The sequence below is a fragment of the Triturus cristatus genome, chromosome 10 (assembly GCF_964204655.1).
Source record: "Triturus cristatus chromosome 10, aTriCri1.1, whole genome shotgun sequence".
NCBI lineage: Eukaryota > Metazoa > Chordata > Amphibia > Caudata > Salamandridae > Triturus > Triturus cristatus.
In genome coordinates, this window is record NC_140593.1 from 102,462,115 (window position 1) to 102,485,367 (window position 23,253).

Consider the following 23,253-nt stretch of genomic DNA (forward strand, 5'->3'; position numbering starts at 1 on the left):
TGGGGAGTCAGCCACCCTGGCCGCTGCACCACACCTCTTTCACTCATTAATAAAACCATTGACTGGTGCTCTTATACAAATACAAGGGGATTATACCATCTCATGATGATATTGGCAAACGTATCAGAAAGATCCTTCCCTGAATATGTACTTGATGATGCAGGATCAAATAATGTCCACATCGTGTGTACCGAGAGCACTGCGATTGCCCTTCCAAGAGGAGCTCTCTGTTCGAATTGATTTCCTTAAGAATACGTTCCCAGCAAAGTAGTACCTTCTTGCACCCCTATTCCAGGGCTTCTATTGGAGTTTAAAGGCGCTTCCCCTTAACCCTGGCACTAAGAGTTGATCAAGTATTTTTACAGTGTTGAGATAAATAAAACAGATGATAGTAAAATATCTCACAACTAAAAGCAAACACCTTTGAAGACGGAGACGTGTCCTCTGCTGATGCTAAAAAACCAAATGTCCCTCATAATCCAGGCAGCGCCATCCCTTGGAGACACTTCCCTTCACTTCTGCACACATCTGGCACGGGGGGCTCCAATTCTGAATATGGTGGCTGCTCTAGAATGGTACTGCTTCCTGTCCTTTGCAAAAGGGGCTTCTAAGTAAATGTATATTATGGCAGATTGTCTTTCTTAACCCCTTCGATGCTCATGACGGAACGGTTCCGTCATGAGCATAGGTTGGGCTGTGCTCATGACGGAACCGCTCCGTCATGAGCACAGCCCCCGGGGGAAGCGCTGGCGCTCCCCCCCTGGGGCATCGGTCGTGCCCCCACAGAGGGGGATGGCAGCGGAAGAGCTTCCGCTGCCACCCCCGAGCCCCCCCACGCTTCCCCATGACGTCAGCGCGCACAGCGCGCGCCGACGTCATCAGGAAGCGTTGGACGCGCTGGAATCCATTTCTTCCAGCGCGTCCAAGGGAGCAGAGGTACGTTTGCTTGTCCGGTGGGGGCCGCGGGGGTGATATCTTTAGTATTGAGGCATCGGGGGAGAGGAAAGAGTATTTCCTCTCCCCTGATGTCTCAATACAGGGCATTCCTGCTCCACGATCGCGCACAGCGTCGCGATCGTGGAGCAGGGATGCCCCACTAGACACCAGGGATGTGTGTTTTGGAGTTTGGGAAGCGACCCCTTGGGCAAGGGTCGCTTCCTAGGGGTGCAAAATTATTCGAAGACTTTTCTGCCCCCCCTGGGGGCAGATCGGTCGTCTTTCTGCCCGTTTCTGCCCCCGGGGGGGCAGAAAAGCCTACTAGACACCAGGGATGTCTTTTATGTTATGTAGGAAGCGACCCCTTGGGCAAGGGTCGCTTCCTAGGCGGGCAAAATAATTTGAAGACTTTTCTGCCCCCCCTGGGGGCAGATCGGTCGTCTTTCTGCCCGTTTCTGCTCCCAGGGGGGGCAGAAAAGCCCACTAGACACCAGGGATGTCTTTTTCTTTATGTAGGAAGCGACCCCTTGGGTAAGGGTCGCTTCCTTTGCGGCCTAATTATTTAGAAGACTTTTCTGCCCCCCCTGGGGGCAGATCGGTCGTCTTTCTGTCCGTTTCTGCTCCCGGGGTGGGGGGGGGGGGCAGAAAAGCCCACTAGACACCAGGGATGTCTTTTTTATTTAGGAAGCGACCCCTTGGGCAAGGGTCGCTTCCTTTGGGGCATAAATAATGGGAAGACTTTTCTGCCCCCCGTGGGGCCAGATCGGTCGTCTTTCTGTCCGTTTCTGCTCCCAAGGGGGGCAGAGAAGCCCACTAGACACCAGGGATGTATTTTTCTGCATGAGGAAGCGACCCCTTGGCAAAAACTGTTTGCATTTGTGCTCGATGTGTATTTTGTTGTCTTGTGAGTAATTTTTTTTTTTTTTCTTCTTTCTAGTTGGATATCATTGGTTTTTGCTGTGTCACTGCAAAGTAGGTTCTGGTGAGTGTAGCTGTCTCTTGTAATTGAATTCTATAGTTTTTGAGTACATTGATCATTGTGATAAAGGTACACATTTCTTTACTTACTTGGTTTGCACATTGTTGGTTGTTGTTGACTTGTTTGTGCAGTCTTCAATCTTAGTAAGTATAATGGCTAGCCGCAGGATTACTGCTCAGCAGGTTGTTGGTTTGCTGTTTGAGTCTTCCTCTGATATTGGTTCAGAGACTGACTCTGCATCTGAGGGAGAGGAGGCAGGGGACGATTCTGGCAGTGAGTTTTCTCTTCGTATGGAGTCATCGGATGATGAAGATACTCTTAGTGCGGATGAAGTCCCTGTGTTAGAAGAGGAGACTGATGTGCCGATAGTGCGGCAAGAGGCATCTGGGCTGCAGCCTGGGGCTGCAAGGCTTCCCGTTGGTATAGTGCGGCAAGAGGCTTCTGGGCTGCAGCCTGCGGCTGCAAGGCTTCCCGTTGGTGTAGTGCGGCGAGAGGCATCTGGGCAGCAGGCTGGGGCTGCAAGGCTTCCCTTTGAAAGTGATGACCTCTGGGTTGCCCCTGGCATGGTGCAGCCGGCATAGCCAGAGTTTACTGGTGTTCCAGGGACCAGAGTGAATACTGAAAACTTTTTGCCGGTAAATTTTTTTCAGTTGTTTATGGACGATGTGTTTTTGGCAGAGATTGTTGAGCAGACTAATTTGTATGCCGAACAGTTTTTGAGGGACAACAGTGCCAGACTTAGGCCCTACTCTAGAGCTACCCGGTGGACTCCCACAAATGTTGAAGAGATGAAGAAGTTCTTCGGTTTAACTTTTTTGATGGGCTTGCTAAGGAAGCCATCAATGTCTTCATATTGGTCTAGCAGTCCCTTGATGGCAACGTCTATTTTTCCGGCAGTCATGAGTCGTGACAGGTATTTGCTTCTGCTTCGGATGATGAATTTTGTTGATAATGGTTTAGCGTTGCCACGAGATCACCCTGATTGTGACCGTCTTTTTAAGATTAGGCCTGTCCTTGATCACTTTGTTGATCGATTTTCTGAGATTTATGCCCCTGGGAAAGAAATTGCAGTGGATGAGTCTTTGGTGTTGTTCAAGGGCCGCTTGGGTTTTAGGCAATACATTCCTAGTAAGAGGGCACGCTATGGAATAAAGCTGTATATGCTGTGTGACAGTAGGACTGGATATGTGTCTAATTTCAGGGTGTACACCGGTAAGGAATCTAGGATTAACCTCCCTGGTTGTCCGTCCACTTTTGGAGTGACTGAGAAACTTGTTTGGGAACTTGGTAGAGGATTTTTCAACAAAGGCCACCATTTATATGTAGATAACTTCTACACTGGTGTGCGGTTGTTCAGGGAATTGGCCAAAGTGGACACTGTTGCTTGTGGCACAATCCGCTCTAACCGTAAAGGTTTCCCGAAAGAACTTGTTTGTCAAAAGCTTGTGCGGGGACAGTGCAGTGCGTTGCGTTGCCAGGAGCTTCTTGCTGTGAAGTTTTCAGACAGGAGAGATGTCTACATGCTGACTACCATCCATGATGAAAGCACTGCACCTGTGACTGTTTGGGGTCAGGTCGCTGAAGCGCGCAAACCTGTGTGCATTTTAGACTATAATAGGCACATGGGTGGTGTTGACAGAGTAGATCAGAGGTTGGAACCTTACACTGCTCTTCGTAAGGCTTACATTTGGTACAAGAAGTTGGCTATCCATCTTTTCCACTTGGCAATGTTTAATGCTTTTGTTGTGTTCAAGTCAAGTCAAGTCAAGAACACTTTATTCGATTATTTAAAAATCATAAAAGTATACTATACAATTACATAGAGTTAAAAGTTTCCAGAGCATATTATACAAATACAATTTTTTTAAAAATATAAAAGGTCAGTGACATATACATATAAATCCACACATATACACTAAAATTTTATAGTAGCAAATGTGACATGATTCATAACCCCAATATTTCATGTATTACTAGAGGATTGATTTAGATTGTGTCATACGTTCTCGGGAAAACGTTTACAGAATCAGAACCTACATTCAGCTTGAGTCTTTTCCTTCTAGCACGGATAGAGGCAATCAAAAAATTGGCTACACCAAACATTACTAAAGGGGTCTCCAATAATTGAAGATAATACAATGCAGGTTTAAACTGTACAAACCCCTTTTCCCTTAACAACGGTCTAATGAACTTTTTCCTACTTTCAGAAAAGAAAGAACAGAAAAACACAAAATGTGTCTGGTCCTGATCAGAAAAATTATCACAGTCACAAGGTGCGTTTTCCTTTGGATGACACCAATTTTCATAAGTTCCCAACAAAAAATGAGTTTGATTAAATCTAAATTTTGTTAGGAGCCACCGATGATAGGGTCTAGTAACAATAGTCAGATAGGGTTGAATTGACAAGGACGAGATCAGCAAAAAGTGTGATCTAACTGTAGGCTTTGTGATTTCCTTTGCTTCTCTATCTAATTCTTGTAAATTTATGAATTGTGTTTTTACCCAAGTAATATCTTCCTTAGTAAGATTTTCCGGATTCAGATATAATTCAGGGCGACCCAGAAGCACTGCAGATGTTTTAATAAAAGTCAACCACAAAATGTCCGCCACTCCATCCCTCTCCATACAATCCCTAATGATCTTGTGATTTAGTGTAAGGTTGGAGTTCAGCCAAGTTCTGATCCAAAGTAAAAGCGGTGCCAAATTTAGAATATCAGTAATATACCCTATCCCTAGCTCCATATGAGCTGCAAAGGATGATGTAGATTGGGGGAGACCCAAAACAGATCGAAGAAATTTATTTTCTTCTCTCTGTATCGGGGCTAGATCTTTATAGCCCCAAATACCTGGCCCGTACCTTGCTATAGCTAAGGTTTTGGATCTATAGATCATCAATATGGCCTCAGCTGGTTTGCCACCCAGTCTTTTGGCAAAGCCTAATATAGCCGCCGAAGATCTTTTCACGGCTGCTACTTTATTAGCAACTTGGGGTACCCAAGACCCTATGTCATCAAACACTACGCCAAGATAGGTGAACACTTTCACTCTTGATATTACTAAGCCATTACAAGAAAGGGTTTTCATGTTCTTCCTACCTTTCCCTATGGCCATGACATGTGATTTCTCTACATTTGTCACTAGGTCCAGATTTTGCATAAAGTCCCCAAAAGAATTTAGCAGATGTTGTAAGCCTATTGGGGTCCTTGACAGCAGCACCGTATCGTCAGCATATAATAAAACCGGCACTGGTGTTCCCCCCATGCATGGCACATCAACGGATGCAGCCGCCAAGGAGGAACCCAGTGAGTTTATATATAGAGAAAATAGCATTGGGGCCAGGATACACCCCTGGCGAACTCCCCTGCCGGACTTGAGACCAGCTGAACACTTCCCGTCTTGAGTCATGCAAATGACCGCTGTTAAATCTCTGTGTAGCTCCGCCAGGAAGCTCACCAGGGCCCGATCTAAACCCAGCCCCAGGAGCATTGTCCACAGCTTCGACCTATTGACTAGGTCAAAAGCTGTGGACAAGTCCATAAAAGCCAGGTAGATTGCCCCTTTTGTCGCTACAGTATATTTGCTAACTATTAGATGTAAATTCAGGCACTGGTCTTCGGTGCCTCGACCAGTTCTGAAATCATACTGTGCATTACACATGATGTCATTGTTAGTAACCCAAGAGGAGATCCTAGACAGGATGACCTTCCCTAATATTTTAAAGGACGAGTCCAGTAATGATATGGGCCGATAACATCTAGGGTCCCCCCTCTGGCCCTTCTTAAAAATCGGGACAATAATCGCCCGTGACCAGGAAGTAGGCAATCTGCTATTATCAATACAGGCCATGTTAAATACATTAGTAAGAACTACAGACCAGATATTAGGATATGCCTTAAACAAGTCAGCAGGTACCCCGTCTGGGCCAGGGGCCTTATGAGCAACCGTGTCCTCGATCGCCTTTTGTATTTCTTTAATTGTAAATCTCAGTGGGGGCTCCTCTTGGTTGCTCACTATCGGAACAAAGACCTCTGCTGGGAGGCCATTGCCATACATTTTCCCAAAATGGTCTAGCCATTCACGTTCAGATATATTTAGTTCAAGCGGGGTATTTGCCTTGCCATTAAAAAGTGGGGAATTGACGATTTCCCAGAATTTGGAACTGTTCTTAAGGCTAGCCTTGTCATACAAGGAGTCCCAGGCGTTATTTTTGTTGTGTTCCAGGATTCTTGCCCTGAGTCAAAGATGACTTTTGCTAAGTTTCAGGAGTCTGTAATAGGCAGCCTTGTTGTAGTGGAACAGGCAAGTGTTCCTAGAGTTGGAGTGGTGGAGGATGTTGCTAGATTGAAAGATCGGCACTTTCCAGATCACATTCCTCCCACACCCTCAAAAGATTTTCCCAGTAGGAGATGTAGAGTCTGTTGGCGAAGAGGTACGCGGAAGGAGAGTCGTATGTACTGCCCCGACTGTCCTTCTCATCCTGCCCTGTGTCTTCCTGCTTGTTTTAGAGCGTACCACACGCGAAAGAATTATTGGGAGCATTCATGAGTGGTAAAGTGAACTGCCTGGTCTGTATTCTTTGGATAATTTGATTCTGTTTCAAGGATGGTGTTAGTGCAATGTATTTAGTTGCTGATTTTCTGTTAGAAGATTTGTATCTATTTGCGATTTGTTTGTGTTTTTATTTTTTTCTAAAAAAATCCTAAATGTGATGGCGGTGTGTGTAGGCTTGCGCTTGGCTGTTGGTGTGTGTGGACTGGCACTTGGTTGGTGGTGTGCGTGGAATGGTGCTTGGCTGGCGGTGAGCGTGGACTGGCGGTGTGCATGGACTGGCGGTGTGCGTGGACTGGTGCGTGGCTGGTGGTGTGCGTGGACTGGAGCTTGGCTGGCAGTGTGCGTGGAATGGTGCTTGGCTGGCGGTGTGCGTGGACTGGTACTTGGCTGGTGGTGTGCGTGGACTGGTGGTGTGTGCGGACTGGTGCTTGGCTGGTGGTGTCCGTGGACTGGAGCTTGGCTGGTGGTGTGCGTGGACTGGAGCTTGGCAGGCGGTGTGCGTGGAATGGTGCTTGGCTGGCAGTGTGCGTGGACTGGTACTTGGCTGGCGGTGTGCGTGAACTGGTGGTGTGTGCGGACTGGTGCTTGGCTGGAGGTGTCAGTGGACTGGAGCTTGGCTGGCGGTGTGCGTGGATTGGCGATTGGCTGCCGGTGTGCCTGGACTGGCGATTGGCTGGCGGTGTGCCTGGACTGACGCTTGGCTAGCGGTGTGGGTGGACTGGCGCTCTGCTAGCGGAGTGTGAGGACTGGTGCTCTGCTAGCGGTGTGTGTGGACTGGAGCTCGGCTGGCTGTGTGTGAGTAGTGACTTTCTGCTGGTCACTACACACACTGCTAGCTGAGTGCCACTCCACGCAATCCATCAGCATGTGTAGTTGCTGTGTCTGGATTATGGGCGTGTGAAAGTGATGGGCCCTTGAATGGCGCTGTGTACTATTGTGAGTTTTGTTATGTGATGGGCCCGCGGCTGGCGGTGTGGATGGTTTTGTATGTCTCACACGTGTGAAAGGTGTATGAATGGCCTGTAAAGAGGTTGGTGCCTTGTCGTGGCTTTACAGCTCACGAGCTGTGAGTCAATGGTTCAGTTTCTCGCCCTTTCAATTATTACCAGTGCATTTCATGTTTTGTGAAATCACTTGCTAATACAATTGTATCTACTGAACCATCACTCACCCTCGTGCCAAATCCAACCAGTATGTGTGTGTGCTTGCGGATTAGATGGCTGTGCAGTAATATTTGTCTTTCTGAAGCAGGGTGTACCTTGTCCCTTTTTGGTGAATTTTGTACTGTGTTGCTTTTGTACCTGGTGGTGCGAATGGTCTTGTTTGTATCACGTATGAAAGGTGTGTGAATGGCCTGTAAAGTGGTTGGTGCCTTGACGTGGCTTTACAGCTCACGAGCTGCGAGTCATTGGTTTGGTTTTTTGTGAATTTAATTATTGACAGTGCATTTCATTTTTGTGAAATCTCTAGTTAATAAAATGTAATACACTGAACCATGACTCGCCCTCGTGCCAAATCCAACCAGTATGTGTGTGTGTTTGAGGAATAGATGGTTGTGCAGCAATGTTTGTCTTTAGTTTCTCTGCCAAGGTACACTTTCCATGTAAGAATAACCCACCAACTGTAGATATTGTTGAAAACCCATGGGAATTCATGGTGATGTCTCTCTTGTGAATTCAAAAAAATGTTTTTATCCCCAATGTCCTGCAAACCTCAAAATGTCTGCCACGGGGCGTGGCCAAGATGGCGAGGTAAGCGGTCGACTTCCTCGCGGGCTCCCGGGACCCTGAGCCCCTAGACCGAGTTTTACTGCATGATCTCCCCCTGACTTGCCGGGGATTCGCAGCGGAAGCTACGGAACACGGAACGCTGCCCTGGGAAAGCGGGACACTCCGGGACAGGCGCTTTCTGAGCCCAGCAGAGCGGGAACCGCGACGAACGGAGTGGGGGCGGGGCCGCGCACTGGAGCAGACTCGAGCTCGACAGCGCAGTCCCCTACGCAAGGCCACGGACTCAACGGCAAGGCCCATGAGGATGTAACGGAGGGGTGCGGAGGAAGAAGGCCACCAGCCACGGGAGAAGCGGAACAGCATCACGGTGCTCGGTGGTGGCGGCCACCCCGGGCGCGTGTGGCGCCCCCCTCTGGCAGCTACCAGCGGAGCGGCCTGGTCAGGCGGGAGCCGGAAGGACGCCTGGAGGTACTGGCAGCATTGAACGGGCCGGGCGAGGGTACAGCAGCTGGCGGCGGCCCGGGACCGTAGCGGAGGAGGAAGTGGAGAAGACCCGCGCCCCAGAATAGAATAGAGGCATTTGGAGTGGCGGAAAGTGTACCGGCTGCCCGGAGCCGGGCGACTTCCAGGCCTCGGGCACAGCGACCAGTCGGAGGTAGGGGGCACCGGGAGCGGTAACGCGCAATACGCGGCAGGAGCCCGGGCAGCACGAGACCCGGAGAAGGAGCAGGCGCGAAGGAGCCCCCCGGTGCGCGGCCGATCCTGTGGCGGGGATGGGTCGCCTGCTCACGGAGCGAGGCCCCTGGGGAGGGGTGGCCCACGATACTGGTGCCCGCCCAACACGTGAAGAGAACCGAGGCCCCGGTTGTGCATCCTGGGTGCCAGAGGGCACGGAGCCTAGTGCACGAGACTGGAGAGGAGGTCGGTGATCCCCGGGCGCTGGGCCGAAAGCGAGTGGGGGATCCAAGAGCTGGACCCGGGGGTTCGAGAACAGCCGGAGGGACCTCGCCATTGCAGTAGCGGGGCGGAAGTTGATCCGGAAGCCTGCAGCCCCTGAGAGAGACTTGCCTCTGACCACGCGGCTGACCGGAGAACGGAGCGGCGGCCCGTAGGGGCGGCGGGCGTCATCCGGTGGCCGGAGACTGGCAGCAGGGAACGAAGGATCCCCCCGAGCGCGAGTGGCGCCAGCAGCACCGGTGGGAGCGTCTACCTTACCTCCCCGTGATACTCATGGCTGGCCACAGAGAGGGAAAGAAGGGGGAGCGCACCCTCCCCGAACTCCTCAGCAGGCAACCCCCGAGAGTGGATAAAGGGCAGCCTTCGCCATGCTCCTCAAGAGGTACCGGGGGAGGCGACGGGGAGGAACCCCCGGTCACTCGGTCCTTCATGGAGTCCCTCTTTAGCTCCCTTCGGGACGATTTTCAGACACTGAAACAGGAGGTCGCCAGCGAGGTGCGAGAGGTCCGGCGGGAGGTGGATGGCCTGGAGAGAGGGTGGCCACCATGGAAGGTACGAGCCAGCGGAGAGACGAGGAACTTGAACAACTACAGCAGGAGGTGCTACGACTCAGAGACCAACAGATCGACCTTCAAGCGCATGCCGAAGATCTCGAAAACAGATCCCGGAGGAACAACGTCCGAGTTCGGGGCGTTCCGCCCGCAGAAGAAGGGACGGATAGCGCAGGCTACTTGCGAGGACTGTTCCGGGAGATCTTGGGAGAGCCGGAGGATTTCCCCATTCGAATTGACAGAGCACACAGAGTGGGGCCCCAGCAGAGAGCATCGGCGCCCCCGCCGGACATCTTGGCCTTTCTCCCAGACTTTCTGCTTAAGGAACGAATTTTGACCGAGGCCCGGAAGCGGCAGCCCCTGACCTTCAGGGGGCACCCGGTCACGCTGTACCAGGATCTCTCCGCCATCACGCTTCAGAAACGCAAGGCGTTCAAAGTAGCTACGGATTTCCTGAGAGAACACGAGACGTCATATGCGTGGGGACACTCCTTCAGGCTCATCTTTCGGTGGAATGGCACTCTGCACCAACTCCGCTCCCTGCAGGAGACCTGCGGGGTCCTGGGCATAACTGCAACGGCGGAGGAATCCACTACACGGCAGCGGCGGTGCTCGGCGGGAGATGGCTGGCAGCGGGTGTCCAGGCGACGCTCCCGGGATCGCTCCATGAGACCGGATTCACCCACAATTAGAGCCAGTATGGCCAACGCGGTACTTGAGGTGGCGAGGGACACCCACTCCGGCGATGTGGCAATGACGGCGTAAGCATGCTCGGGGGGAGATCACCACAGCCAACTTCTACAGCAGGTTTGGGGGTGGGGGGGTGGGGGGTCGCGGGGAAGGGACAGTGGCTGGACGTCCACTTCGGAACTTCTCCACTGACTAGTTCCCTCGGGAACTTGACTTGGACTATTGAGGGATGGGGCTTGGAGCAGGGGGGGAGGGAGAGGGGAGGGGGGCTCGGGGGGGTTGGAGGGTTGTTGGGGTTTGGGGTTGGGGGCAGTTTCGGGGTGTTTTGAAGGGGGATGAAGGGGGGGAGGGAGGGAAGGGGGTTGGGGAGTAGGGTGGACGAGGGGGGGATTCTGGGAGGAAAGGGGGGGCGTCCAGTGCGTCAGCGGACTCCGAGCCGCAGCGATGACCTCTGCGGTGCGGCAGCTTCGCCTACAGGTGACTTATGCTAATCCTATAGTCTCTCAGCATGCCACCAGTGTCCCTTAAGATTGTAACGCTTAACGTCAGGGGCCTCAATAACCCAGTTAAACGTCACGCGCTACTGTCCCTGTTAGAAGGCACCCAGGCAGACATATGTCTCCTCCAGGAGACTCACCTCTTACCCAGGGATTGTCACAGACTACGCTCACACAAATTCCCGACACAATTCTTCTCGTCAGGCAACACTAAGACGGCGGGGGTGGCGATCCTGGTGGCTAGGAATTTTAGGGGGGAGGTCCTCCACAAGTTCGCGGAACAAAAAGGTCGTCTGTTGGTATACCGGTTCAGAGTGGGGGATCTTCCCTTTACGATTGGCTCCCTCTACAGCCCGAATGATCAACAGGAGCGATTTCTCCGCGCGGCGCTGGGGGAGTGCACGGCCACACCGGACAGGCACATCATAATTGGGGGGGACTTCAACATGGTCTTTAGCTCGGCGCTTGACAGATCGGCACACCGCTCACCTCAGGCCGGTGAATTCTCGGCCGAGTGCAAGGCAAAACTGACCGACATGGACCTTCATGACTTATGGCGTCGCCAGCACCCTGCGGAGCGGGAGTACTCATACTATTCTCACGCTCATAAAACTTATGCGAGACTGGACCACCTACTGGTCACTGGGCCAGTGTGCACCCTGGCCACCGGGTCGGAGATGGGAGTGGTCTCCTTGTCGGATCACGCCCCAGTTAGCGCTACGCTTAGCCTACCGCCGGTTTCTTGCCCCCCTCGGGTGTGGCGTCTGCGAGACTCTTTACTACACAAGCAAGCGGTCATCTCGAGTATATCTAACAAGATCCGGGAATATCAATCCCACAATGACGACTCGGACACATCTCGAGCGACCCAATGGGCAGCTCTGAAAGCGGTACTCCGGGGGGAATTTATTGCTATCTCGTCGGCGGATAACAAGGACCGGCGGCATAAACGGGAGGAACTCACTCAAAGGTTGCGGGAGCTAGAACAAATGCATTGTAGGACTGGCACTCCCCGGATATGGCGCCAGCTTAAGGAGGCGAGGAAACTCTTGACAGCCTTAGATATGGACCGCGCAGAATACGCGGCCTTGCGTTTACGGCACGCCTATTACACGGGGGGGGGGGACAAATGCGGTCGGCTGTTGGCGAATAGGCTTCGGGTGGCCCGACAACAACAGATAGTGAAAGAAATCTCCGACCCTACGGGTCAGCTGACCACAGAGGATGCTCAAATAGCGGAGACCTTTCGGAGGTTTTACGCTGATCTCTACGCCGGGGACCCCCTGGACGAATCCGCAATGACGAGGTACTTAGACTCAGTTTCATTGCCTTCCTTGTCCCCTGCGCAAGCGGCGGATTTGGACAGGGATATACGGGTGGAGGAAGTGATATCCGCTATTGCTAACCTCAAGCACGGCAAATCTCCTGGGCCGGACGGCTATACGCCCCTCTTCTATAAAACGTTTTGTGGGTTGCTGGCCCCACTCCTCACGCGCCTTTTTAATTCATTCGCCGAGCCGGGTGCCATCTCGCCGGACTTGTTGCGGGCCTCCCTCACGGTCATCCCCAAGCCAGGGAAAGACAGGGCGCAGTGTGGATCTTATCGGCCAATATCTCTTTTAAATATAGATCTTAAACTGTATATCGGGATCCTAGCGTCCCGACTGGCCCCTCATTTACCGGGACTTGTGGACCCGGACCAGGCAGGCTTTGTCCCGGGACGGCAGACGGTGGACAATACCAAGAGGATTATTCATCTTATAGAGAAGGCGTCACGGATTCCGGGTGAGAGAATGCTCCTCTCGATAGACGCCGAAAAGGCGTTCGACGGGGTTCATTGGCCGTATCTGGAGCGGGTGTTACTGAAGGTGGGGCTGGGGGACAGGTTCCGATGTCAGATCCTCAATTGCTATAAATTCCCGACCGCAGTGGTTCGGGTGAACGGTTGCAGCTCCAGGAGCTTTGCCATCGAGAGAGGCACGAGGCAGGGATGCACGTTGTCCCCTCTCCTTTTCGCTCTGTACATGGAGCCTTTTGCTCAATGGATACGTGATAACCCAGCTGTGAGAGGGGTGAAGTTTGGCGGCTTTACTCACGCTATTAGCCTATATGCTGACGACGTGATCTTGTCCCTAGAGGACCCGATCCAGGCCCTTCCAGCCAGTATTGCGGAGCTGACCTCCTTCGCGGAGGTCGCAGGCTTTAAAATGAACATGGGGAAATCGGTGGCATTGGATCTCTCTCTAAAACTGGCTACCCGCTCCCACTTGCAGGAGCGGTTACCGATAGTCTGGTCAACGGACCTGGTACCCTATTTGGGAATCCAACTGGCCCCTACGGTCCCCGCTATGGTGACAGCTAATTACCTCGCCTTGGGAAGGAAGATTCGGGACGAGATAGGCCGATGGGACCGTGGCACCCTCTCGCTGCTGGGTAAAATAGCGGCCGTCAAAATGACGGTCCTGCCCCAGATACTGTATCTGTTCCGAGCGCTCCCAGAGCAGCCGCCAGTCGGCTGGATTCAGCGGATGTAATCAGACCTGGCACGTTTTATTTGGCAGGGCAAGAAGCCTAGGATGAGAAGAGCTCTCTCGGTGTTGGCGCCGGAGGCGGGGGGTCTGGGGATTCCGGATCTCCGTAAATACTATCAAGCGGCGCAACTACGCTACCTGGTAGAATGGAGCAGATGGGAATCGGACAAGCACTGGCTCTTCCAGGATCAGGCGGTGGCGGGCCGGCCGCTACAGGAAATACTGTTTTTGCGCAGGGCTCACCGACCGGCGAACCTTTACGCCTCCTATATTACCAGGGTGCCTCTGCGGGTGTGGGACGCCACCAATGCCATACACGGTCTGACGACCTTCCCATCGCCGCTAACACCCTTGACAGATAACCCCGACTTCACCCCGGGAATGGACAGAGGAGCCTTTGGTCATTGGCGCGAGGCGGGCTGTAGGGCCCTCTGCCACATTTATGATTCGGAGGGGGTTATCCCCTTCACGCACTTCCGACAAGAATACACGTTCCCGGAGACCGAGAGGCTGCGCTATCTGCAGATTCGCCACTGGGCCATGCATCCTCAGGTGCGGGAAAAGGCGAATCGGAGACTCCTTCCCTACGAGCGCTGGCTCCTATCCCGCACGACCGATGCAAAGCTCATAACTGACCTGTATCAATTCCTCCAGCTTCCCGCCTCGCACTTTTATAACCCAGGGAGAGAACCCTGGGAGAGAGAGTTGGGTAGGCCCCTGAGCACTAAAGAGTGGGAACAAGTAGCATATAGAGCCAGACACTCGGCATATCACACGGGTCTCACTGAAACCCTCACGAAAGTCTCCACGTATTGGTATTACACCCCGGAACGCATACACGACATGGACCACAGTAAAGACGCCAGCTGTTGGAGGGGATGTGGACGGGTGGGTACATTGACACACATCCTGTGGGACTGCCCGCTCCTGGATTCCTACTGGAAAGAGGTGATAGACGACGTTGACTTTCATTTCGGTATTGAACTGCCACGCCTCCCAGCCTATGTCTTATTAGGCCTCCCGAACAGCCTGATGTACCCGTTAAAATCCCGCAGAGGTAGGCAGATCGCCATTGCGTTGGGATCGGCGATACAGAACATCTTAGCACACTGGCGCACCACGACCCTACCCACGGTTACGGGATGCCTTCATAGACTGTGGCATGTGTTGGGCATGGAGAAGATGTCACTTATGGTAGCGGGGGATGTGGAGCAGTTCCCTGATCTTTGGCAGCCGTTTCAGTCCCTCCTGGTCACGCAGTTTCGGGAACTGACATGCCCGAGATACCTCCGACTTCTGCGGCTTACCTCGCAGGAAGACTCGGCCTCCTGAATAGTGTAGAGCGGGGGCCTAGGGGAGGAGGTGACTGAGGAGGACGGGGAGATCTGCAATACGCACTGGACGAAGGGAGGGTTAGGGAGGGGGGAGTTTGGGAGTTGGGGTTCCGGGAGGGGGGATTCGGGGGGGGGGTAGTTTTGCCCCTTTTTTTTTTCTTTCTTTCCCGTTTTCTTCTCTATTCGAGTGTCAAAGCGGCTGCTGTCCTGGGGGACTGAGTCGTCGTAGAGCCTCCTACCCAGCATAGAGCACTGGCATTCTAGCGTTGAAACCTTCTGGGCCAATGACTTCAGGAGGGGTGCCTCTCTTATTCTATAATACAAAGCCTTCCATGAAGGAACAGTCATCCGGCAGAGGCTGCAAGGGAGTGGGTTTATCCTCATCCTTACGGTTAGAGACACGGCCGGCCCAGAAGGGTTGTAGGCGGCATGCTGTGTTAGACCTCACACTGTTCGATGTGTCCCCAACGATGCCTACACGCTGCAATTACCTTGTGCAATTTGCCGGCCCGCTGGGTTGTAGGCGATAAATGCTGATGCCATTGTTGATACTCTTCAATAAAAAGATTTAAACCTAAAATGTCTGCCACATTTTCTTTGCAATTTTACTCCAAAATTCTCACGCTGTAGGAACAATAGTTAATCTGGTTTTGCAAGGGGGGTCACTTTGGTTTTTGACCCGGTGCTCGGCGGCCATCTAGGGAAACCTACCAAACCCACACATTTCTGAAAACTAGACACCCGGCGGCTTCCAGGGAGGTATGGCTTGCATGGATCCCCCAACGTTTCCTTACCCAGAATCCCCTGCAAACCTCAATTTTAGCTGGAAAAATCACTTTTTTCACACATTTTGGGGTGGGAAAGTTGTGGCATCACCGGGCTCACACAAATTTACCACCACCCAGCGTTCCCCCAGGTCTCCCGGTAAAAATGGTGCCTCACTTGTGTGGGAGGCCCAAGTACCCGCGGCAGGCAAGGGCCCAAAACGTACTGAGGTGACATCAAAATGGCCTATTGCAAAACCACCTGATTTTGCAAGGGGGGGTCACTTTGGTTTTTGACCCGGTGCTCGGCGGCCATCTAGGGAAACCTACCAAACGCACACATTTCTGAAAACTAGACACCCGGCGGCTTCCAGGGAGGTATGGCTTGCGTGGATCCCCCAACGTTTCCTTACCAAGAATCCCCTGCAAACCTCAATTTTAGCTGAAAAAATCACTTTTTTCACACATTTTGGGGTGGGAAAGTTGTGGCATCACCGGGCTCACACAAATTTACCACCACCCAGCGTTCCCCCAGGTCTCCCGGTAAAAATGGTGCCTCACTTGTGTGGGAGGCCCAAGTACCCGCGGCAGGCAAGGGCCAAAAAACGTAGTGAGGCGACATCAAAACGGCCTATCGCAAAACCACCTGGTTTTGCAAGGGGGGTCACTTTGACGACCAAGGAAACACAGTTGAGACAGTGTGTTCCCTAACTGGCTTGACCCATGTTTAATACTAAACAATAAATAGGGGAGTGTTGTGTCTGAAATCCTGATTTCTAAAGGTATATTGATTAATAGCTTTTCTAGGGCTCGGGAGAACAGAACATTTCTTCCTCCTCTTTTGATCGATGAAGAGGAGGGTCAAGGAAAGCATAGAAATAACCTGTGAAACCTATAACTCTAGGAAAAAGAGAAGTTTTTATCTGAAGAGAAACTTTACCCTAAGAAAAACAGTTAAAGAAGAAGACCATAACACCTCAGCGCACTCGTCCTCATGGAATAAGCGACGGCAACCATAAATGCCGCCGTGAAAGATATCTGGAACCGGCAAGAATGAAGGGGCTCTTGGAGATGCCCCGTGAGAAAAGCAGGAACTAAATTCAAATCCCACGCTGACACCACAAAACGTATCAGAAGAAATGTATCCTGCCTGTTCTTTTTAAAACATAAGACCATAGGATATTGATCAATAATCCTTGGTCTGGAGAATACGCACATGCAGCCATAGCATCTAGTTAACCCTTAATGGTGCCTAACCACGCCCTCTCTCTGTGTCATGAGTTTCTGCAAAATTCAAAGAAATGTGAAGTGCATTATGTTCCGCATGAATTTAGGAAGTAAGGGCCAGATGTACGACCCTAAATTATGGTCGCAACCGGGCAATTGGCCCGTATGCGACCGCAATTTAGGGCATGGCCATATACAAACCTCATTTTGCGAATCGGTACATTTTACTGATTCGCAAAATGAGGTTTGCAACTCACTATTAGGAGGGGGCGTGCCAATGGCGTCCCTTCCTAATAGTGACTCGCATTTGTATGTATGAATGTCTTGCAACCGCAATTACTCGCAATTTACCTCCTACTTCAAGTTCGCAAACCGGAAGAGGTCCCCAGGGCACCCTCTTCCCCATTGTGAATGGGTCAAAAAATATTTTTTAAGGGCAGGCAGTGGTTCCAGGGACCACTGCCTGCCCTTAAAAAATGAAACTGAAAAGTTTCATTTTTCTATTTTTTAAATTCATCCCGTTTTCCTTTAAGGAAAATGAGGCTGCATTTTTAAAAAACACTGATTCATTTAAAAGCAGTCACAGACTTGGTGGTCTGCTGACCCCAACAGGCCACCATCCCTGTGAGTGCTGGCCATTCCTAATGGGATGCATATTGCGCCTGCCTCATCATTATTAATGAGGCATGCAATTTGCGACCCCATTAGGAATCGCAAACAGTGTCTGGAAACTGTTGTACATCTGGCCCTAAGAGTCTTTGATTTCAGTTGTATGTTCTAGGGTTTCATTGAGGAGGGGTGTAAGAAATTGGATTGTTGGTTGAGGGGGTGTAAACCCTTGTCAGGCAAAAACCACAATCCTTGTCAGGGTGAACCACAAAAGTCCCTAAATTATTCTGTGCTTAATCTTCCACTAACTAGGCACAAAAGCCGACAGGCTTAACTTAGAGGCAAATTGTAAAGTATTTATGCAGCTCTTAAAAAGTAATGAAGTGAAAACACAACACAAGAAAAATCACACACTAATTTAGAAAAATAGAGTACATTTTTTAAATTATTCTACATCAAACCAACAAAAATCCAATCAGTAGAACTGGAGTTATGAATTTTTAAAGTATGAAGTGAAAAATAGCCCCTAAAAGATCAAAGAGCCAACCATGGAGATGTAGTCGTGCAAGACGAGGGAGAAGTCGAACTTTATGTCCAACCACGATAGCACGGTTTAAAAGCACAAAGTGGATAAGCCCGGTCTTTGCTTAACTTTGACTTAGAAGACATTTTGAAAGAAAACACCTGAGAAGGTAAAGTTCAGCAGGGCAAGGCAGCCGGCGGTGTGGGAGGAGGTGCTGTCGACAGGGAGCCGCTGGGCAAGGTGGTGGTGAAGATTTCTTCATTAGGACTTACCCTCTTTTTGGGGAGTCAAAGCTATCTTTGGGGATGAAGCTGCAGGCTGTAGCATACGAGGGCTAAACAAGGCTCCTCTTGCAGGGAGCCGCTGAACAGGACTTGCTGCTGCAGAGAAGAACGTAACAGGAGCTATTGCGAAGTCAGGCCTTCTGTCGATGCACCTTGGGTTGATAGGTAGGCAGCTTGGTCCCAATCTCCTCTGGCTTGTCAGAGCACTTTATGGCAGAACATTTTCAAAGTCCCAAATTTTGGATTTGTGCTATCTAGGCACCTTTAGCAGAAGGTCCAAGGGCTCGGGACTGAAGGGGCACCACTTGGAGGGTCAGGACTCACTCACACTGGGTCCAGGTGCTGGTCCAAGATGGTTGAAGCCTTTTCTGCCCGAGCTCTGATTAGGAGGTCAGCCAACTAGCCCTTGGAGTCACTCTGGAAGTCTTGGGTTCAAGCAGGAGAGCAGGTCTCAAGCAGCAGGGCAGTCCTCTGAGGGCACAGGGCAGGCTTCCTGCAGCAGGGCAGTCCTCTTGGTGCAGCAAAGCAGTCGACTGAAGTGCACAGCAGGCCACAGGGTATTTTTATATCTGGTGCCAGCTTTGAAGTGGAAGAAACGTCTGGAGTCTTCCCCCGAGCAGTGCCTGGAATTTCATGCCTCCCTGGCATGGTCCCAGGATGACTGCGGCCGGAATACGCTAGAGTGAAGTTTTTTGTGTGTGAACTGAGGCAGTGTATCTGAATGGCTAGTGGGGCTTTGCATATCTTTGCCCCCCCCCCTCCTGCTTAGATGGCCTATCCTGAAAACACTCAGTTCCACTATTGTTTGGTTGTCTGGGAAGAATACTCAAAGGCCATCCGCCAACTACACCTAGTCATGTGACCCAGAAAACCGTCTGCAGGCACCAAGTGGTTAGGCTAAGAAAATGTAAACTTTCTAAAAGTGGCATTTTCAGAATTGTGGCATAAAATACAACTTTACCATTAAAGGGGATTTTAAACAAACATAGTATTTTTACCTGCTCCCAAACAAACATAATAACTTATTAAATGTAATAAGGTAAACCAATGTTATGCTATGGGAGAGGTAGGCCTCACAGAAGTTAAACATTTATTTATGAGTTTTTCATTACCAGGACATGTAAAACTTAAAAGTACATGTCCACCTTTTTAAGTACAATGCCCCCTGCTCTATGGGTGGTGTAGGGCCTACCTTAAGGTTGGCTTATGTAATGAAAAGGGGCTTGGCAAGAGGCTTATTTTGCCACCTCAAATTGGCAGTTTAAAACTGCATGCATGCTGTGATGACAGGTCTGAGACATGTTTTAAGGGGCTACTTAAGTGGGTGGCACAAAAGGTGCTGCAGGCCTTCTAGTAGCATTTAATTTACCAGACCTGGTATGTGGTATACCTCTTTACTATGGGGTTATAAGTAAATGAAGTGCGCTAATCAGGTGTAAGCCAGTTTTACCATGTTTTGAGGAGTGAGCACAAGCACTTTAGCACTAGTAAAGTGCACTAAGACCTAAGGCCAACAAAAACTAATTTAGGAGGGCAAAAGGCAAAATGTTTGGGGGGAGACCACCCAAAGGGTGACAGGTCTAACAGGAGGAATACCAGATTGGCCTGAGACATAATCGTGTAACATAAAGACTATCACACCCTTGGGAAATCTATTTCACTCATGGAGAAGGTAAGGGCAATGCTTGCCTTTGCTGTGTTTATACTTATTGTATGCTGTTAGAAGAGTTTACAGCTAGCAAGTAGTTACATTGTCAGTCCCTGACTAGTCTCTTTAGTTATAAGCAGTGTTAAGAATTATCTAATGTTGTACTCCCTGCAAACCGCTGTATTCTGTGACACAGAACTGTGTTGTCCCACAGGTCTTCAAACTCGAGTTTAACTTCATACCAAGTCTTCTAGTTACCGGCAGTTTCAAAGTTGGCCTCGTATAACATACTGTAGCGCCTCTGTATTTTGGCAGTTCGGACACTGTAGTCTCAGGGTATAGTGTGTAGATGGCCTCAGTTGTACTTACAATTATCATTGAGCATGGAGTTTATTTCAGAGTTTCCTTGTTTGTCAGAACTTTTCCTGATACAAAATTCTTCAGATCCCTTCTGGCATCCTGGAGAATATTCTAAGGTCAGAAACTCGCAGTCAGAAGCATCCATCAGAATGCCCTATTTCTTCAACCAAACCAGAGAGTGATACACTCTCCTGATCTGAAACCGAATTGCTGAGAGATCCAGTCATTCAGAGCTCAACATTCAGTAATCTAGTCTTTCCCAGTTCGTACTTACTTGTTGAGTGATCCAATCCTCCTGACTTCCCCAGCTCAAACCAGTTGAGCTCTTTAGCCCATCGTAACTCTCACTAGAATATTTAGTGATCAAGCCATGATCAAGAAGCAAGCTATTGTAGAATTCAGCCTTTATAGGCACAAACCCAACTCTTTAAAGATTCAGTACTCATTAGGTCAATCAAATCAATATGGTAGTGAGCCCTCCCCATTTTTACGACAACATGTGCGGAGCATGACAAGTAGCAGCAACGTAGCGTTTGGTCCTGGAAAGGTATACACAATAACATGCTAAGAAGAAGTAAGTGTGCAAACCTGCGTACTTTGGTAGCTAGCGAGAGCATGTTGGTACTGTAAAAAGGGGGCTGGAGTGTAGCCATCTGATAAAGAATACACCCAGCTGCCCAGACATCGGCCTTCTCACCATAAGGTTCACTCTTGACTACTTCAGGGCTGTATAAAAATAAAGAGAGACACTTTGAAGCTTATTCAATAACATGAGTGTAAAGAAAATAGAATCAAAGAGCCTTATCGCTCATTAAACTGAATTCAATGTCACACAGACTTGACTCAATAATAAGACCTATAACAAAAATAATTGATCCTTACCAGTAATTAAATATTTCTGAGCCTGCTTTCCACATTCTTGTTGGCTCCACCACATTCCCACATGAGGTGGAAGGAAGATCAAACCAAAATCCCTTAATAAAGGCCTTACATTTATATAACATCATAAAAGGTGCAAGAGGACACACATGGGACATCATAGGAGCTCAATGCATATATGAACATGAACTGCTAATAATTATGACACCTCTCTTTACAAATGACTATTTATAATCAGACAGATGAGGTGTTCCTATGAAAATGGGGCAGGATGGGGTTTGTGGATGTTAACAGAAAAAATAAATGGTATGGAATTAACATTATCAGGGCTGTTACTTACTCACTTGTTTTGAATAATTCTTCTGACTACCTGAGTCTTAAATGAACCTGCGGACGTACTAATTATCTGGCTTCTGCGGGTAGAGGTGAATCTGTTAATAGGTGTGGACAACAGACAAAGATCTCTGTTTTATTGCTAGGGAAGAATACTTGGAAAACACTGTCAGACTGCTTTAAAACAGAGACCTAACTCCTGGCTTTGCCACTGAACCTGTAGAAGATGGCTCTAACTTCTACAAAATTAACTTAGTAATGGACCTTCGGTAACTAAACTCTCAGGGGGGCCTGATATGTGTGTATGCTACATGGTAAAAATCAGCAACAGAAGAACCAGTAGGACCAAGGAGCTTTGGAGCACACTGTTGGACTTGGCCCTTTTTCCAGGGTCATCCCTAAACTTTTTGCTTTCCTCCTAGACTTTTTGCTGACATGGTGTTGGTGGTTTTAGGACTCTGGGCACTTTAGCACTGGTTAGCAGTGCAGAGCGTGCGCCCTCTGCCCTCCATAGGCTAACATTGATAACTCCCTCCTTATGGGATGATTCCTAAATAAAACAAAATAAGTATGGCATGTTTGGTATGTGTGGAATGGAAATGATAAATGCTGTGCAATGGTGAGCGCAGATTTACTTTTACTATTTTAGGAATGCCACTTTTAGAAGTTGGCATTTCTGTGTGCAGTGTGCCTGCCTGCATGTCTGTTTCTAGAAGTGACCGGGGCTGGTGAGGAGTGGGTGGCTCCAGGGAGGCAGGGTGAGGCTGAGTGGGAGGTCTGCAACTGGAGTAGTGGGCGTAGAAATCCCCTGTCCCTGACTAGGTCAGTGCCTGTCCTGTAGAAGGCTAGCTCCGCCCCCTACTGACACCCCTCCCAGTGCCAGTTGGGACTGGAACTTCCAAGACCCTTCCAGAAACCCCTACCCCTAGACCCTTCCAGAAGCTTCTACCCCCTTCCAGACGCAGGGCAGGGAGGTGTATAAATACAGGGGCTGTGAGCCCATGGGTGTCGTTGTGCTTGTGCTGACATGGAGGGGATACACTGCCAGGAGGAACCGCCGCGGGACCCAGCTGCTGCTCCTGAGGGTCCCTGCGTGCTGGTCTGCCTGGCTGCACCAAGGACTCTTTGCTTCTACTGGGCTTGAAAGAGACCATGCTGGAGGAAAGGCTGCTGCGCCAGGAGGATTGCCACCTTGCTGAGTTTGATTGTGCTCAGGAACTACTACTCTGTACGATGGGCTGCCCTGCAGCCTGTAGATCTTGCCCCGCATTGCCCCTGCTTTCCTGCCTTCTAGCACCTCATGAGCGCTATAGTTTAATTTGCCCAGGCAAAGAGAGAAGCTGGTATCCTGCAGTGCTGTGCTGCCAGAGCCCTACGAGGGAATCCCGGCATGTGGGATTCCCCCTGCATGCTTGCCTAGGCACGGGAGCCTACCCCACACTTTTATGCCTTTTAAAAAGTGCGGGAGCCCAGCCTGCATTCTTCAGCCTTCGCGGGTGCCCACCCTGCACTTATGTTTTAAAAAAGACAGCGGGAGCCCACCCCGCATTTTTGCAGCCTCATCGCGGGTGCCCACCCCGCATTCCTGCCGCTTTGGAAGTCCTCTGTATAGCGGGTGCCCACCCCGCGTTTCTGCCACAGAGCGGGTGCCTACCCCGCGTTATCAAAGAAATTCACCGCTGCTAGCCCGGGAGCGGCGAGAAGGACAGCAAGAGCTTCCCCCGGGACGTCAAGGAAGCCGAGCTGTGATTGGCGCTGGAGAGAGGAGCGCCAACAGCGGAAGACCGGCTCCCACGCCTATCTGTGGGCGGGGCGTGAAGATGAAGCTGTGGCCAGTGGACTGGCGGGCTCCCATGCGTTGGAGAGAGCC

At 50.4% G+C, this 23,253-nt stretch overlaps 1 protein-coding gene across 2 annotated transcripts in view; it reads right to left on the reverse strand.

The window, feature by feature from the left end:
- Positions 1-23,253, reverse strand: part of NEK10 (NIMA related kinase 10) — a 1,348,206-nt gene that overhangs the window by 477,991 nt on the left and 846,962 nt on the right. For both annotated transcript variants that reach the window (XM_085630543.1, XM_085630544.1), the window contains exon 24: positions 20,768-20,897. In XM_085630543.1, the coding sequence (XP_085486669.1) occupies positions 20,768-20,897 (130 nt within the window). The remainder of the gene's footprint in view (positions 1-20,767; positions 20,898-23,253) is intronic.